The sequence below is a fragment of the Mustela nivalis genome (genome assembly GCF_964662115.1).
Source record: "Mustela nivalis genome assembly, chromosome: 5".
Lineage (NCBI taxonomy): Eukaryota > Metazoa > Chordata > Mammalia > Carnivora > Mustelidae > Mustela > Mustela nivalis.
This window is the reverse complement of record NC_139024.1, coordinates 70,538,361-70,557,421: the sequence shown is the minus strand read 5'-3', so window position 1 is coordinate 70,557,421 and position 19,061 is coordinate 70,538,361. Positions and strand designations below refer to the sequence as shown.

At 36.7% G+C, this 19,061-nt stretch overlaps 1 protein-coding gene across 6 annotated transcripts in view; it reads left to right on the top strand.

Annotated features, from left to right (window-relative positions):
• Positions 1 to 19,061, top strand: part of LAMA2 (laminin subunit alpha 2) — a 641,423-nt gene that overhangs the window by 515,071 nt on the left and 107,291 nt on the right. For all 6 annotated transcript variants that reach the window (XM_082731189.1, XM_082731188.1, XM_082731187.1 and 3 more), the window contains 5 exons: positions 1,297 to 1,459; positions 2,956 to 3,166; positions 9,935 to 10,051; positions 10,751 to 10,914; positions 12,214 to 12,352. In XM_082731189.1, the coding sequence (XP_082587315.1) occupies positions 1,297 to 1,459; positions 2,956 to 3,166; positions 9,935 to 10,051; positions 10,751 to 10,914; positions 12,214 to 12,352 (794 nt within the window). The remainder of the gene's footprint in view (positions 1 to 1,296; positions 1,460 to 2,955; positions 3,167 to 9,934; positions 10,052 to 10,750; positions 10,915 to 12,213; positions 12,353 to 19,061) is intronic.

Below are 19,061 nucleotides of genomic sequence, written 5' to 3'. Positions count from 1 at the left end.
TTTCAAACTCTAGTGTAGAGAAGAAGTCACTGGAGGGCTTGTTAAACCAAGGATTGCTAGACCCTTACCCCTAGAATTTTTAGGTCAATAGGTCTGAGGTAGGGCCTGAGAATCTCCATTGCTAGTAAGTTCCCTGGTGAGGCTGATGCTACTTATTTGGGGACCATAGTTCAGAACCACTGTGTCACACCCTTCATGGCAGCTCTGTTCACCTGTTAAAAGAACCTGGAATAACTACCCTTGGAACAGCTCCAACCAGTGCTAATCAGAAAAGTTTATCCAAGAGTAGAAGTGAATTTTCAGTATTCCTTATGCCATGAATGACATCTTAGGATATAGCATGGAATAATAAAAAATGTCTCTTGGCCAACGCAGGGCCTTATTCTAAGGACATTCACGGGTGATATTACAGAGATAAGGGATTGACACACGAGAGTTTGAGAAAACACCTCCCTTCACCTTGTTAAGTTAATGCATCATAAAGCACAATTCTGGAGAAGCTGGCCTAAAACCAATGGTAGAATTGCATAAATGTTTCAACTCACCAGTTTTTCTGACTTTTATTTGAAATAGGATTCTTTTTTCAAATGAAACTTGCTCAGAATGCTAACCTATCAGATAGATACTTGACAGAATAGACATTGTTTGTAGAATACCTGAAGCACCCAGAGAATCCTTAAATTCTGAAGAGCCCAGATTGAAGCTTTCTTTACTCAATGCATAATAAACACAGACTCTTACAATGAATGTTCTGGCTAGAAGGTAGCTTTGAGCCCTAATGTAGAACCCTCATCCCAAGTCCAGTGCTTCCTCCCTCATTCCTTTAAACAGAAACATAGAACGGCGTGGAGGAGCGAGGGCAGGTTCGTTTTCAGAGACCTCATCACTGAGAGGTTTTTCTGTGCTCAGTATTTGCAAACTGACTGAATATGATTATGTCTTAGCAGTAGCACAGACCTTGTGTTTTCATCTTCCAAGGGGTAGGTTTTGTGTCTCATTGTTTACTTCTTACTTGAAGAAGGTTTGGGCCATTTCTTTATTAGCGTGTTTTTCCTTGTGAGATAGAAACACCATGCTTCAATTACTGTGGCCCACAAAAGAAATATAATTGGACAAATATGTCACCTTTCCCTGTTTGTTAGGGATCGTTATTAACTACCTCTCTGTTCCCAGCAGGAACACCCGTGGCAAACTACATTTCATTTGGAGATCGTGGGGAAGAGCAGATGCTTGCTGCCATTTTTGCGTGTGGCACTTCTGTTTACTAATTTACAAAATTTGTCTTACCCCCTGCAGCTGTAAATGAAAAAGCTGTAAGACTAAATGAAACTCTCGGAACTCAAGACAAGGCCTTTGAGAGAAATTTGCAAGCGCTTCAGAAAGAGATTGATCAGATGATGGCAGAACTGAGAAGGAAAAATCTAGACAAACAAAAGGAAGTTGCTGAAGATGAGTTAGTGTGAGTAGATGCTTTATTGTTTTTTCATTTGATACAGTGAGCTTTCCAGATTGCTAACAGTTTTCTAAAATTTTCATCACACTTTTGAGTACAAGAGACTTCGTTATTTTTCACTTAGTTATTATTTATCTTATTCTAAAATGAATTAAAAGCATGTTTTCCTATATTTAAACAATTAAATGAATGATCTTTTCTGGTGCTATCCCTTCCATAACTAGGACTTGCTTTATAAATCGTTTGCATTAGGGACTTGTAAACCATCAATAGTTTTTTTTGTTGTTGTTTTAATGAAAATATCTCTGGATAAATAAAGTTGTGAATTTGGCAATCCATTTTGTGCATTTTGTCATTTTAGGAAATGCTGAATAGAAGAGTCCTCAAATAATAAATGCCTACTACTTTGAATTTAGGGCTGAAAATTTGAGATTCGGAATAATAATTGTGATTTTACTAATGCAGATGAATTATGTGACCATATATTCAGTAAAAAATAGCAGTGTACTTTTATAGTCACCTAACTTCAAAGTGATGATATTAATACTTAAATAATATATATGTTATGAATAGTATCAGCAACATTAGAGAACTTGTTACACACATAAATTATTTTTATATAAAGATTTTATTTCTTTATTTGAGAGAGAGTGAGTGTATAGCAGGAGGAGCAGAAGGAAGAGGGAGAAGGAGAAGCCTTTCTGTGAGCAGGGAGCTGGATGTGGGGCTCTATCCTGGGTTGCTGGGATTATGACCCAGCCAAAGGCAGACACTTAATCCACTGAGCCATCCAGGTGCCCCTAGACATACAAATTATTAAACTCCATCCCAGACCTACCAAATCCAGAGATTTGGGGATGGGACCAAGCAATCTGTTTTGGTAAGCGTGTTGGGGATTGTGATGCTGGTTAGCTTGAGAACTACTGTTATCCAAGTGTTTGGTCTTTTTTTAAAGGCTCAGAATATTATCGCTTTAGGAAAACCATTAAGTTAAAATCAGGAAACTCCCAGATCACTCAGCTGAAAGAAAACAGAAAAGTAGATCAGCATCATGATATTGTATTAGCACATCAAGAATGGTTCTGTTCACAATTTCTAAACAAATATATCAATGTTCATACCTTATATTCAAAGTAATGGAGAAAATGTATCACTGTGGTAACACTGGGGGATTTTGGGGCAGGGGTATGTGAAGTGGATCATAAAATTTACTTTATCAGTCAGATTATGAGAAAAATGTGACTTTCAAATTTAAAATGCTATATTACTAATACATTTTAAATGTGTATATTTTGTGTGCTTTAATATTAATTATAAATGGTCTTACCACTTTTCAGGTATCTGTTTTCATCTTGATTTTGTATAGTCAATCTGCTTTAAATCCTGTCTTATTTTTCTGTTCTTTGAATGCTAACATCTTTTTGTAACACAGTTTTAATACCAATAAACCATGAGGCAATGACAAGGGCTTATTGTCTGTTATTGGGCTGGGCTGCTTGCAGAGCTGCCGAAGGCCTTCTGAAGAAAGTGAAGAAGTTATTTGGAGAGTCCCGAGGAAAAAACGAGGAAATGGAGAAGGGTCTCCAGATGATATTGGCAGACTACAAAGACAGAGTTGATGATGCTTGGGCCCTGCTGAGAGAAGCCATGGAGAAAATCAGAGAGGCTAATCGCTTATCTGCAGCCAACCAGAAAAACATGACTGCTTTGGAGGTGAGTCTTAGGGATTCTCACCTGAATCTGTAGGGATGGGGTAGAGATTGGGGGCTGAACATGGCTGATTAGTCAAGTTGATGCACATTTACCCAAATCAAGAACAATTCTGAAAGGAGACTTCTAAAGAACAGAACAAGTAATGATCTCTTTTTTTCAAGAAAATTCAATGACCATTTCTATAGAATCAGATAAAATTTAGATAACAAAATCTTAAAGATTCTGAGGACAGTGTGATATAATGGGACCTACATCTTAATGACAACTTGTCACTTTCTAGAAATACATCTTGGGCAAGGCAACTGAATTCTCAAAGCTTCAGTCTTCAAGCTACCCAAAGAGTGCATTATGCTAGAGCACACCCAAGGTATCTCTGAGTACTGATCTCATATGATTTGGTAGCCCACACACCATTGTTTAAACATTTAGCTGCCATCGGTCACAAAAGTGCCAAGTATTCCCTATTGGAATCTGGCACATGGACAGTCCAAGGTTTGGGAAGATTTTGGTTCTCTTTTTCTTTGCAATGTATTCTATGCAAATGAAATTTTAAAAGGGACCACCATGAACAGATCAAGTCAGTGATTTTTCCCTCTTTTTCCTCACAGACAAGAGTAATTCTCTCCTCGAGAAATGATGGGCAGCTTCTGCCTTTTTTAGATAACTGAGGAGGCTGGAACTAAAATAGATTCTTCCTTTTCTTCTTCCCTTCCTCCCTCCCTTCTTTCTGTCCTTAATACTTGACGTGGCAAATTGAGCACTTTTCCTGAGTAAATTCAGCACATTTCACAGTACAACCTGTATTTGGTATTGAAACAACAGCAACAATTTCTCTCCAGGAACAAACCTACCCTGGCTGTTTTCAAAGTGTTTAACCCCAAAAGATCTGAAAACAGCAGCAGACCTCCATCTCTTCTAGTGTATCATCTCACCCTCAACTATAAATGAACACACTCTGGCATTTATTACGCTCAAAAATGTTATTGAATGGCAGTTGAATAGAACAAATCTGGATTTCTTTTCATCTCCTCATTTCTTTCCATTTTCCTTTAGATTAAAAAGTAAAAGATTAAAGATTTTATTTATTTATTTGCTGGGAGGAGGGTTAGAGGGAAGGGGGAGAAGCAAGCTCCTGGGTGATCAGAGAGCTGGATGTGGAACTCTATCCCAGGACCCTGAGATCATGACCTGAGCTAGCTAAAGGCAGATGCTGAACTGACTGCACCACCCAGGCACCCTGATGAGTTAACTTTTTTAAGTGTTTTTTCCTAGTCCCTCTTCTGGGATTTATCCTTGTCATTCTGATGGAAGATTGAGGAGGTTCACTTTTTTCTTGACTGAAGTACCTAATCTTAACCAATTTGGAGTTGACTGACATGCTGGAAATATTTTTTAAAAAGTACTATCTTGTAAGGCAGGATGCTGGGCTACTGTCATGTCCCAAGCACCGGCATGATTCATCCTGCTCAGTGACACACCAGTGGTGTAACTTACCCAGAGGTGCACCTTTCCATTTTATGGCAACAGTTTAAGAAATTAAAATTACCTGTGTGGAAAGCATAATAAGCATTTGGGAAGTATTTCAAGAAGAATTATAGTGGCTCAGTAAATGGTCCTTTCAGCTACTCCTTCCTTTTAGTGAGGTTTAAAACCAGGAGCCATCATTCTTGGGCACCCCTAGAGATGCCTGGAGCTTATGTAGTCAGTGTTGCAAAGGATTCTAAGCAGTTCTTTCTGTATTTTCATTTTGTGTGTCATGCTTAACTAAAGGCTTGTTAAAAACTTACTGGAATAAATAGAAAAACTGACTAAATGACCATGAGTAAGACACAGCTTACTTAAGATTGCAAGGGCTGATTAGGTTGCTTACCAAGGTTCCTAGTAGACCAGCTAGCTGAGAATCACCTGAAAAGTGTGTTCAAAGGCAGGTTCCCTGAGCTCCTACAGAATGTGTCTTTTGGTTAGTCTGGGCTGTAGGCCAGGGTTCATATTCTAAAACTCTCCATAGGTTAATCCGTTGTGCATACTGGTTTGAGAGTAACTGATACAGCTTATGATTCAGTCAAATGATGGTTACAGTGTATTTTGAATAGATAACTGCCTTGTGCCTGTGTTCATAAAGAAGGTGCCATTGTTAAGGCCCAGCTCAAAAGTTATTTTTTTTTATTTTAAGGAAATAAGCTTTTTTTTCTTTAATTAAAAAGGCTTATTAAGCCCCTACAAGTTCAAGAAATGTGTCAAACACAAAAATTGATTATATCAAAGACTGGTCCTTAGAACTGTAAGGTGAACATCCGCTAGAAACTTGTTAAAAATGAAAATTCTTGAGCTCCATCCCAAACCTACCAACTCAGAAACTGGGAGTGGAGCCCAGCAACTTGTGTTTTAAAAATCCTTCCAGACATTTGGATGTAGCCTTAAGTTTGAGAGCAGGTGATATAAAGAATAAGTCACCATCTCTGATGGCTTCAGGTGATTTGTATTTAGTGAGAGGCACACATAAGTAAGTCACTGTTTATGCGCTACAGTAATTATCATAGAGGTAAGCAAAGGAAGGGAACCTAAATCACTTGTGGGTTAAGGAGAGCTTCACAGAGGACATGATAAATGTGCTGAGTCTTGAAGAAAAAGCACTACTTAGTTAAAGTAGAATAAAGAAGAACATCCCCGAAACATGGAAAACCATTTGTAAAGACATGGGGGGTGGGGAAAGAAAACATAAGACAGTTGGGGGGAAATTCAGTGGATTGATAGGACTAGAATGAAGACTGCATGGGAACAAATCAGGGATAGAGAGCCAGAGAAGACAGACAAGGTCCAGAACATGAGTCATGAAAGACCAAGTGCATTCTGAGATCAAGTTAAGGTATTTGGGTCTTATCCTGGAAACTATCATTAACAATTGAAATATTGGGGTCATGGATTAGTTACATTTTGGAAAATGTGTGAGTGGTTTATATAAACTGGAGAATTAGTTTTGTGTGAAATAGTGTGGTTTAAGGTTAGGAAAGTAGGCAGTAATAATATTAAATATCTGTCATACCTAACAAGCAAGGTGCTGTTGGTAACCATGATGTTTGACATTGACTAGGAATGATTCCTGGCCTCATATACTGTACAATTCAGGCAGTTGAACCTTTCACAGTACATAATACTGTGATTAATATGGGCTAGGAGCATCTGCAGAAGAGTCACAAAAATGATGGCATCATAGCAATCACTAAGAGAAATGTTGGAGTCACATGAGCCCAAATGCAGAACTCTGGAAGCGCATGGTGATCCTACACAATGTCAAAGACAGCCATAGAATTCATTGCTCAGCTCCAGAAGTGTGTAGCAGAAGATGGCTCTGGAAATAGTGTTTGGATTATAGAAGACTTTGAATGCAGCCTTCCAGAGGGGCACTGGCTTAGAGGGGAAATTCCAGAGGTGCAGAAAGGGCACAGGGGACTGTGCACCTGGTGGACCTTGAGATTATGAGCCATTCAGTTTTGTGAGGTAACATGTGCTCAAGAGTCAGTCCCCAAATCGATCATCAGAAGGTTGCCAAAGGAAGGATTCAGAGAAAGTAGTTAGTTGCTAGATAGGCAGGGAAATAAACTTCTGTGTATTTTTAATCCTTCTACCACACCCTGAAAGGTTTTAGATTTAGAGAGCTCTGGAATGAATTAAGATCTGATTAGAAGTTAAAAGTAGAAATATTATCAACTTTGATCTTAAGTGGAAAGACTTAATATTTATGCTTATAGCATACTTTGGGAGAAGAATTCCCTTTATCCATGGGCTCCCTTTTTGTTCCTTGAAGCTTCCTACCTTAGGTATTTCTTATCTTAAATCAATCTCTATCCATTCCCTCTCTTGATTTACATTTGTGGCACTCCAAATTATTTTTAAAATATTAGTGTATTAATTTACTCGTTCATTTACTCCCTCCTCCAGGCAAGCCATGAGGAACACTTCTTTCCTGCCCACTGTACCCTCGGGACCAAGAATAGTGTCTGGCACAAAGACAAAACAGATTTTTTTCCAGTGAATAAAGTGCCATAAAGAAAAAAAAAAGTTGCATCAGTACTTTCATTAATATTTGGGAGCTCCAAAGAGTTCAGAGCTAGATTCCATTAGTGTCTAATTTGAAAATTAGCCACCTCTGAAATCTCCCTAGTCTCTGGATTATCATTTCTGCTTTAGGATGATAAAGAACACATTTTTACCTCTGCCTAACAGTTGGTTCCCTAAAGTGACTCAAATAGAGCTTTTAGGAAGATTCTCATTCACTACTTAATTGAAATCAGAATGAATTGAATTGAAATTAGCTCTTCACCTAACTTATATGTGGGAATATTCTCTCCCTCCGATTGGTACAACATTTTAAATTAGCTTGATTCATGAATACAAATAAGTCAAGTTGAAAAGATTATCAAGTGTCAGAATATAGCATGACTTTAAATCAGTTCATATAAAAGCTAGGGGCTAAAATTGATAGTTAGGGGAAAGAATGTTAAACCCATGGAAGATAAGATACGACTTGTGAACAGCAACACCAGGAGGACCCTACCTACCTGTGTTGTCCATGAATAGAACGGCATAGTGAGATTTGCTCTGAGTTAGCCAGGGATGGGACTAGCTGAATGATCCAAGTGTCACCAATGGAGGAAGTCCCAGGAATGGAGTCTAATTTCATTTATTCATTCAGAAATGTTTACGGAGGAAACTTTTCTAGGTCCTGAAGGTACAGTGATACACATAGACTGTCTTTATGGCATTTCTATTATACTGAGGGAGAGAGTCACTAGACCAATGAGTATATAATATGCACGTAAAGTCTGGAGCATGGATTACTATATATACTAAATAATATGTTCAGTGAGCTAGCATGGTGTATTCAGTATGTTATGCTTCTTCGGTTATGTACAGTTCAACAGGCTGTGCATTTCCACTGGTTCCTATCCTGTACATGCATCTTATGATGAATTGGTGTCCCTGATTTTCATCAAGTAACAGTGCTTTCAGCAACTCCCAGAAGAAGCAATCAAGATGGTTCAATCCACAGAAAAAATAAAATAATATTATCTATATTTCTATAGTTTGTGGCCACCCTGTAGAATAGAATTCAGATAAATGAGTGCTAAGACAAAGAACAAAATAAAGTATAAGTTAGCAATTGCATTGTGCTTACTGTGTGCTAGGCAGTGTTCTAAGCCTGTTCTTCTCAGATTTTGCTGTGATCACCTAAAGTTCTTGTTAAAATGTAGATTGGTAGTTCTTGAAAAGACAGATCGTGTATTTCTAATACCCTTCCAGGTGTTGCTGCTCCTGCTGGTCAATGGGCCACATTGGAAAAAGGAGAGACTAAGCGTTTTACATGAAGCTAAATAACTTGCCCCAGTTTTGCATATCTCATGGATGGACAGAGCTGGGATGCGGTCTCAGGCAGGCTAGTGTAGGCATCTAGTTTATAATCACTGTGCTGCGGCATGTAGAAAATAATTGGGATGAGGATGACTGCTATTTTAGAGAGGTGGTCAGAGAAGTGACCAGGAACAGAGTGTGGAGGAAGAAACAAGACAGAGGACTGGGGGAGAGCTTGTGGGGAAAGGAACTGCCACCACAAGGGTCACAAGTCAGACCCAGATGTGTGTGCTCATAGCTTATTGAGGTGGTTGGTGAAGAGACAGGAGAAGAATCAGTGTTGTCCCAGTGCAAATAAGACAAGTGATTTCCATAAGAGGAGAGACCGTGCTTTGATACACCAAGACCCAGCTTTATCATTAGCTAAACCAGGGCCCAAACCTCTACTGCATAGTTAGTGTGACCTTGAGCAAATCATTTGTTCAGTTTCCTATTATTTGAAAAGGTGTTAAACACAGGACTTCACGAGTTATTGTAGAATTTAATGATAAATAATCTGGCACATCTTGAGATATAAATGAATATAAAACTAACGTTATTATCTATATAAAAACATAAAATGACAGTGTTTTAAAATGGATGCTGTTAAATGCACAAGTGATTGAGAAAAGGAGTGAGATTTATCAAGGGGAAAAAAAGAGAGAGAGAGAGAGAGAAGAGACAAAGGTACACTCCAAAAGAAAAATAACAATATTTATCTCTCGTTGATTTTACCCTTCTAGGCTAGGAATGAGTTCCATGTAGTTTTGAGACAAGCTCTCAGCATCAAGGAAAAATCAAAGCTTGCTCTCTTTTTATGGAACAGTCCATTAAATTTATTCTTCCATGTGTTCATTTCTCTTTTTTTGAAAAGCACTTCCCTTAAGTTCCCTTAAAAGTCTCACTTCTTCCAATTTTTACAGAACTCCCCTAGACTAAATCTGCTTATGTTTATGCTCACAAAGTACTCATTTGGACCTTGATTCTGGAATGTAATGTCTAGTTCCAGTGTAATTCAGGGTGCTACCACATGCTCAGGAATTTATATTTGGCACTTACACTGAAGTTTAAAATGGGTGTCCATCTTGCTTCAGAAATAGTTCTTCATTCCTCAACTAACATCACATAACTTTTCTTCTCTTGGATGACTTTCTCACACTGGGAGGAAGAAAGTATCTAGATAGGGATATAAATAAAATAATTCTTGAAGGACCAGCCAGGTAGTTGATATCATTCTCATCCAGCCTCATTGTCAACCCAACATGCCTTGTTTGCAAATCCTGTATTTAGTCCCCTCAAGGAAGTCAGAGGAAGGAATACTGGGCCGGATAGGGTTTCATCCAAAGAGCATTTTGATGTTTTGTTCATACTGTACTACAGAAAAAGAAGGAGGCTATTGAACGTGGCAAACAACAAACTGAGAACACTTTAAAAGAAGGCAATGACATACTTGATGAAGCCAACCGTCTTGCAGGCGAAATCAACTCAGTCATAGATGTGAGTATTTCATAAAAGCCAAAGTTAAAGAAAATAATAATGGCATAAGCTTTCATAAGTGGGAAGCAGTGATAAATCTCAGCAACATAACCAAATACTTTTTTTTTTTCCTTGTGGGTGTCAGATCGTTTCTGCTTGATTGCATTGTGACCGTGCGAGCTCTTGGCAACAGTTAAAAATCCACATTGTTCTCCCAACAGACATGACTGCCTGTGTGAGAGTACTCACAACACTCCTAGAAACCTTTATTTTTTCTCCATAGTGATGAAGGGCATTTCTTGTTCCCAGGATAGCTCTTAAAATCTGCTTCAATATTTATATAACATTGGTTAAAAGAGAAATGTAAACCTGTAAGCAGACTTTCAGTACAGTGCGTAATGCAGTAGACACTGTACTATATGGCAATAGAAACACATATGGTCTAAAAAATTCTAATGACTATCATTTATGCATTTATACCTACGAAGAAGCATTTTCTTAGAAAAAGATAGTTAGGTTCTTCTTGGTGTAAATTGGCTCCATGTATTTCCTAATCTCTCTCATTAAATAACAGCTTTTATTCTCTATTCTCTTTTTGCTATATTAGTAAAATTGAAGTTTCATTAAAAAAAGTATGTGTAATTATATCTCAGAGAAATTAGTAATGGAGAAGAAGCTTGGATTCACTTACTTAAAATGCCCTCTCTTCTTATATATCAGTATGTTGAAGACATTCAAACTAAATTGCCACCCATGTCTGAAGAGCTTAAAGATAAAATTGATGAACTTGCCCAGGAAATAAAGAACAGGAACCTGGCTGAGAAAGTGTCCCGGGCTGAGAGCCATGCGGCTCAGTTGAATGACTCATCTGCCGTCCTTGATGGGTATGTCATTTGTTGTTGAAAATGTCTGTGTATCTTGACACTTGTCCAAAAGTTGTGACGAGCAGAAATGGTAGAGCATTTCTTTCAAATCTTGATTTCTCTAATTAGGAACATACAAGCTACATGGCCTTTCTGTGGGAGAGCCTAATTAGGAGGGTCTGGGCAAAGCTCCACTGAAGGCAGCATCAAAAGTCTGAGTTAAAAGTGGATTCAAATAAGGCTGGGTAGGGGGAGGGAACATAGCCCTAGGCTATACTAAGAAAAAATACTTTCTGTTCTTTATTAAAGAGAGCACAACGGTTGCTTTATTAGTGCTTTAAATAATAATGTATAAACACCCATTCTGCTTCAAATTCTAGTTTTATATTTTTAATGAAATCAAAACTATCACTAAAATAGTGGCTTCTGACAATGTGCTCCCATAAATAGCATTTAAGTCTTTTTTTTTTTCTCTTTCAAATTCCAGGGAAACACTACATATTCCCCTGTGAAGTAACAGCTCACTATAGCTGAGACTCTTAATGGGTCAGAGGAGGGAGGGTCAAGTGGCAAAGTGTGTTTGACCTATAAATCGCCTTCTAGGTATAACTGGTATGCTTCCGCTACAATTTTGGGATTGTCATAATAAATATCAGTCCTATAAACCCCAAGAATAATTGCCTCAGATCTGTTATTTAATATATAACATGTATAAAGGTTTTATTCCAGGACTCAATATCATTGATACAAAGGAGAATATTGATGTTTGAAGACCCTGGCCACAATTTGGGCACAATTCATTTTATAGTAAACTTTTGCCAATTGAGCATGTAAGCTAAAAGTCCACAGATGCAGGCTCCAGGTCCTTAGTCAGGGATGTGTTGGCCATGTAATCTGAGACAAGCCATTTAACCTTCTGAGATTCGTTTGTCTTCATCTGGGCAGTACACCGCCCCTAAAGAGATTGTGTGAAGTTCATTCCAGTACTACGGTACAGGTGCTCTCAAACATATAGCATGCTTTACAGATGACCTAAAGGCTCATCTCCCTGCTCACAGTTGCCTCGTACATGTGGTTGCAGAAATTTCTGAAGGACACTATGGGTGTTTAAAAATATATTGGTTGTATTTCATAGCTGAATTATTTAGGAATATGAGTTTAAATCGAAAACTATAATACAATAAGTAGCTACCTCATTATGACTTGGAATCATGGTGATCTTGGCTGTGATCATTTGGAAGTCATATTGGTTATAAGTGGAATGTTCTTCATTTGAGTACCAACTGCTCTGATGTTCTTTTTTGGGGGCAATCCCAACAGAATCCTTGATGAGGCTAAAAACATCTCCTTCAATGCCACTGCAGCCTTCAATGCCTACAGCCATATTAAGGACTCTATTGATGAAGCTGAGAAAATTGCCCAAGAAGCTAAAGGTCTTGCGCATGAAGCTACAAAACTGGTAAGAACTGAATAGTGTTATGTACTAAGAATGCAGGTCAATTCTTTTGAAATAAGGGTCTGAAAAAAATTGCTCAAATTTAAATGAGCTCAGGAAAAATCCCAGCAAACTAGAATATTTACTTTGAATTCTTTTCAGAGGCTCCTTTAAAATCATATCCAAAATAACTTTCAGTGTGCTGTGATGCTAGAACTCTTTTCTCTGTTTCTCGCTGCTTTGCACTACTTATGAGGGTCTTGAAATTATTGCAGCTGCCCCCACAGTTTTTTGCCACCAACTCACAGAAGAAAAACAGTCCAACATTAGACTCTGGACAGGGACATTTATTGCTATTGTTCCAAACATCATAAAAAAGAAAGTGCCCTGAAAATTAACACCACTGCTTATACTCGCCCACAAATTAGTTACATGCGAAGCTCGACTAGGAAGCATACATTTTACAAAACACGTGAGATCCTATGCTTCTGAACTATTTATACCATTTGTATCAATTGGAACTGGGTACCTTCAAAGGACCATTTGGCTGTTGTCATTCTTCAAAATACATTTGGAAATAATACTTCAGAATTCAGGGGCTCTGAGTATAGCACCATATCTGAGTATCTTTAGTACTGAAAAATCTTCATTCCTTCCATGTAGAGCAACATTTTGTTAATAAGTTATGTGATACACCCTCATAATACTATTTGAGGCTAAAAAATATTTCATGGGAAGAACATGCTGAGTTAAAATGTTCTGAACTAAATGTTCTGAACTCCTTTGGTCTTCGCATCAGAATTTCAGGGGGAAAAAAACTAGATTGGACCTTTGTGGATGAAGTATACATAAATAATTAGTGTTAAAGAAACAGATCAATGTTTTCTCTGCTTTGGTATGGGTCACAAAGGGATTTTTTTGCGATCTCTGGGATAATAAAGATATTTACCACACTCTTAAAAAGTTTATAGTGTGGTCATAGTGAAAAAGTCATATTCCATCAGCAGTTACTACTGTTTTGGTTCCTCTGGAATAAGTGATAATACCATATGTTGGGTTTATTTCTTATTCAAAAGTGTGATACAGTTTTTGCAGAAACTTCCTTATGCCTGGTTATCTTTTCAAAATGAACTTATTTTTCAAATCTAAATTCTTTATCTTCTCATCTTCTGTTTTAAAGACTGAGATCTCCAAGTTCATCATTTTTATGTGACCTCTGCTTTATTGTAGGACCATTTTTCGTGTCTAGCACTGTACCTGGCAGACAGTAGGCACTCATGAGGGAATGAATGAATGAATGTTATTCTAAGTAATATCTTTCAACTCTATCTATAATCATTTGTACCAGTCAAAACCTCACTATTGTTGCTGCTTCATCTTCATAAGCTTCTAACATTTTTTTGTTACAGAGCTGTTTAATAATACTGGCACTTTATATGTAGAATGCTTTCATTTTTATACAGGCAGAAAATGTTCTCTTTCCATAACACTGATGCTTATACATGACAGTCTAGTCAGCCTCAAGCATAGAGCTGGGATGAACTGTAAGACATTGCCATATGTCCTCTTGTTATCATCATTCCTTCTCTTTTTTCCGTATAGCACATAAAAAATAATTAAATATCTGAAAAAGTACAAACTAAATCCTAAAGAGAGTCACTTATTGACTAAATGGCTATCTGCAAACTCAAAAGACTTGATTTGTCCCAGAAAGTTTATTGGACTGAACAGAAAGTTTGTTGAAACTTTCTGAACAGAATAAATAAAGTTTTAATTTTAATGCCCTAATAATATAGTTCTGTTTTACTTAATAAATATATTTGCCAGTCATTAAGTTGATTGGCAAATGTATATATTAAGTTGAGCAATTACATCGCTAGGACTAGCATTCTGTATATGTAATATCTGGTATTACTGCTGGATAAACGCAGAACAATGAGACTAAGTTCATTATTTATGCATGAAAGAATTCAAGGATAAAAATACAGAAGATTCCTTTACTGATTTGAGTCTCTCCCTAAAAAGAAGGAAAAATGTTTTCAGTGGGTCAGAAAGAAATGACAAAGAAACAAAGCAGGAATTTACATGAGGAGAGATAAGACCTGTTAGACAAACAATAAAACAGCCAATTACTATTGTGAAGAAAATGGATGTGAAATAATGTGAGAAGAAAAAAAAAAGTATTGAGAATAACCTAAGGACAAAAACAAATGAATGATAGAAATAACCTCAAAGTATAATTGACAGCATTTTTAAAGCAACTTCCAATTTAAAAAATCTGCTTAAGTTTACTTATTTATAATCACACACACACAAAATAAAGAAGGTCTTTGAAAGGAAAATATGAGTGAGAGAAAGTCGGTCATTTAGCTAAGTAATAAGCAGGTGGAGGTTTTATACAATTAAAGACTGTTGTAGAGCATTCCTCTATAAAGAGTAACAGGTATGTGTGTTGCATACATCATTTATTTAAATAGCGAAATAAAGTGTTTTGGAAATGTAGACATTATGAAGAAACAAATACTATTTTTCTGTGAGTGTCAGGTGGAATAAATACTATAAAGCATCTGTTTTCCGACACACAGTCTCCAAGATAACGTCTCATTTAGTACTTCTCATTGGTGGGTTCAAGGAAAGGAGAAGGGAAATGTGTCACTTTAGAAAAGAAAATAGGAAGATTATTTTATTCTAATCTTAATTGCTTTGGGGCTATAAAGAGTCCTCTGATGCTAAAACAACAGAAAATTAAAACTTTTTAAAAAAAATTTCTAGATATGTGAACTTAAAACCTATGTTATCAGCCAGATCAGGTTTTAGAAGTAGGCAGACAAATAGATTTCTTATGCTATTGGATGCTTGGAATCACCACCAGAGGCAACAGGCTTCTGGCACATGAGGTCCTTTGCATTTTCTACTGGAAAGGTCTTAGGTACTGTGCACTCGAATCTGGTGCCTTCCAATAACAAACAGCAACAACAGTGAAAAGAAGGATTATATAGAGTGAATTCCATAGTTCTTGTTCTCGAAGATCTCTCTCTCTCTCTCTCTTTCACACACACACACACTCACACACACACACACACACTCACCAGCAATATTCACTAATACCCGCTAGCCCAGGTTCCCCCTTCTCAATTAGTGTCAGTGTTCAGTCTGATCTTCACCAGAATGAGCATTAGAAATAGAAGAATTTATACTAGGTTTCAACTCCAGTACACTGTGTTCTTTCTTTTTAGTCTCCAAATTCAAGTTCTGTTACTTGCTACAATTACTCATCATTTGAGGGAGCCATAATTCAAAAATCTTTAGTGTGGTATTTTCCAGATATTTCTAAAAAAATAATATAAAATACAGAAGAAAATGAAAGCAATTTGTAAGTGACATTTTTTTTTTTTTCATAGAAACAAGAAGAGTGAGGTAGTAAAAAACAGTGCTGTATAAGCAAGATGTAGGCTTTAGATAAACTACAGAGATGAGGGAGAAGTCTAAAAAATATATATTTTATAGAAGGAAGTATACCTAGGAATTAAGTAAGTTTAAAGCCTTGATTCTAATAAATACAGGAACTGCTGTTGTAAGTGATTTTTTAGTGTTTATTCCTTTAACATGAAGAGAGTAGAAATCCATAGAAACCTCAAAAGAAGTTTTTTTTATTGCTTTTAGGGTCAAGAGTCTAAGGAATGAACTAGATTTTTGTAAATTTACTCTTATGTGGCAGATCAGTGGGGAGAAAAACCCTAATAGGAAGCAAGGACACTAGATAGGAAAGCCAGAGATTTCTGACAATATGCAGCCTGAGTTGATTCAGGTCGATCCTGATGTTAGAAATTCATATAAATGCTAAATAAATTATAACTCCCCCAATTTAATGCATACTTCCTATAAGAAAGAAGAAACAAAAGAAAATCTAAAAGTACAGAGGGAGGTTAAAATAAAATGGCACAGTCTAAAGCTGCCACTTTAGTGGCTCAATGAATTTGGAACGTAAATATGCATCATAGTATATAGGGGCTGGGATTTTAAAGACAAGGCAGGGAGAGAAGATACCACAGATATCACCTTGAACCTCTAAGAGAAGTCTCTAATTGAAGTATACAGAAGCATGAGACTCTAGAACAATTTTCGTCATTGATGAGCTTTCATACCTTGCAGCCCAGGAACATTCTGGAAGCTTGTTTCTTTTCATGCTTCCAGTTGTGAAAAAATGTCTCTAAGATGCTAAAGTCACAAACCTATGGATTGAAGTCCAAATTTATACCATCCATATGGTACAAGACTTTACAAGCTGAGAAATTAATGGCAGAGATACTAGTCTTTTTTTCTATTTTTTTTTCAAAGATTTTATTTATTTATTTGAGAGAGAGAGAAAGAGAGACAGAGTGAGAGAGCATGAGAGGGGAGGTCAGAGGGAGAAGCAGACTTCCCACTGAGCTGGGAGTCCAATGCAGGACTCCATCCCAGAACTCCGGGATCATGACCTGAGCCGAAGGCAGAGGCCCAACCAACTGAGCCACCCAGGGACCCAGGGATACTAGTCTTGGCTCTTGAAGCTCTAGGGCATCTGGGAAAAAACAGAGAACTACTCTGTTCTGATATACTATAAATAATCAAGTAGAAGTGAGGGTAGACCGGCAAAGTACTTAGCATGATCCTGAGATTACTGAAAAATCTGAAAGAGAATTTAAAATTATTTAAATTATTAAAATGTTAATGAATAGAAAAGATAGATGGAAGAGGGACTAAAGACTATGGAAATTTGTAAAAGAAGCAAATACAGTTTCTAAAAATGAAAAATATAGGAATTAAAATTAAAAATTGAAGGGGAAGACCAAATAGCACATTAGTAACAGATGAAAAGAGAATAAGTTAGAGTTGACTTGTCCAGAATGTAACAAACATGGTAAAATATAAACGGATTTTAGGAGGCAAGGAATACACATTGCAAAAATGTAAGTCTATGAGGAGTTCCAGAAATTGAAAGAGTGAAAATAGGGAATAGTAATGGTCAAAGAGATACTGAAAATTTTCAAATATTGGTGAAAAACATGATTCCCCAAAGTAAGGAAAACCATCACATTAAATAAAAATAAGTCTGCACATGAAAAGATAACTGTTAAACTTACAGAAACCAAAAAGAAAAAGAAAACAAAATCTTAAAATAATCTAGAGAGAAAATGCAGATTATCTACAAAGCAATAAGATTTTACAGTTAGCATACTTCCCACTGAAGTCACAATGGAAGCACTAATATGCTCATGGTGTATTATATAATTATATGATATGCCACTCAACTCAGAATTCTGAGGACAAAATAATGGCATCTTCAGAGAAAAACTGAGGGTTTACCAACTATAGACTCCCATTGAGCTACTATAAAATACACTTCAAAAGGAATGTCAACAAAAGCAAGGAAATTGGAGATTAAGGAGACAAAGTGAACAGAGAAATAGTAAATTTGTACAATTTAAGCATAGTGAAAATTATAATGAAGATAATTACTAAATGTGTGTAATTGTTTTAAATAGTTGAGCCAAAAGAACAAGAGAGCAACAACAGGAAAATGGACAGATGGTCAGAGTTAGAAGTTTTTAAACTCTGAAATTTTGGGAGGAGAGTTAAAGAAAAAAACTGATTAGATTTAAACTTTGTTAAGTATATGTATTAAACATTGAGGATAATCATAGAGGAGTAAAAATAACAATGTTAATCAGAGTTTTCCAGAGAAGCAACCAATAGGATGTATATATATATATGTATGTAGAGAGTTTTTGAAATTTGTTTTAAGGAATTGACTCACACCACTGTGGGGCTGTCAAGTGTGAGTTCTGCAGGACAAGCCAGCAGGATGGAGAACCAAGGAAGAATTGATGTATCAAGTTCAGAGACAGTCTGGAAGCACAATTCTTCACAATTTCAGTCTTTTCTCCTAAGGCCATCAACTGATTAGAAGAGGTCCACCTACATTATGGAAAGTACTCTGCTTTACTCAAAGTCTACTGATTTAAATGGTAATTAGATCTAAGTAATACTTGCTTGACCAAAACATGGAGACATAGCCTCGCCAAACTGACACACACATTTAACCATAACAAACAGCTATACTTTCCAAATAAGCAAAGAGAAAAAAATGTGGAGAGTGGAATTTTCTATCGATCCTATAAAAGGCAAAAAAAAAAAAAAAAAAAAAAAAACAGAAGCCAAAAAGAAAGGTAAATATAAAACATGAAATATAAAATTTAATCAAAATACATCAGACAGAGTAATTATGACTAGCTGCCTCAAGAAATAAGCCCTGAAAAATCAGTTGCTTACCACAATCCAAATTTCTGTCTCATATCCTACCCAGTGTGTCAGAAAACCCTTCTCTGTCTCATAGCTACACCATACCGTGGAGCCTCTGAGGCAGGAAAGAGAAAGACAAAAGAGACATGCCTGCTCTTCCCTGCCTTGGCCTGGACCGTATCTGGTCTGTTGATCAAGAATAGTCACATACCTCCATCTAACTGTAAGAGATACTGGGAAAAATAGGCACATAGAATTTTTGATGAGCATTAACTGTCTCTGTTTCAAGTTGCCTTCATAATAAATGCAAACATTAAAATTACTAGTTAGATGACAATAATATTTATATTGGTTTAAAAATGTTGGACAAATGCAGCCATCAATATATGGTGTATATAAAATATACCACTAACTCTAAGGATACAGAGGACTGAAAAAGAAGGGAGGCCAA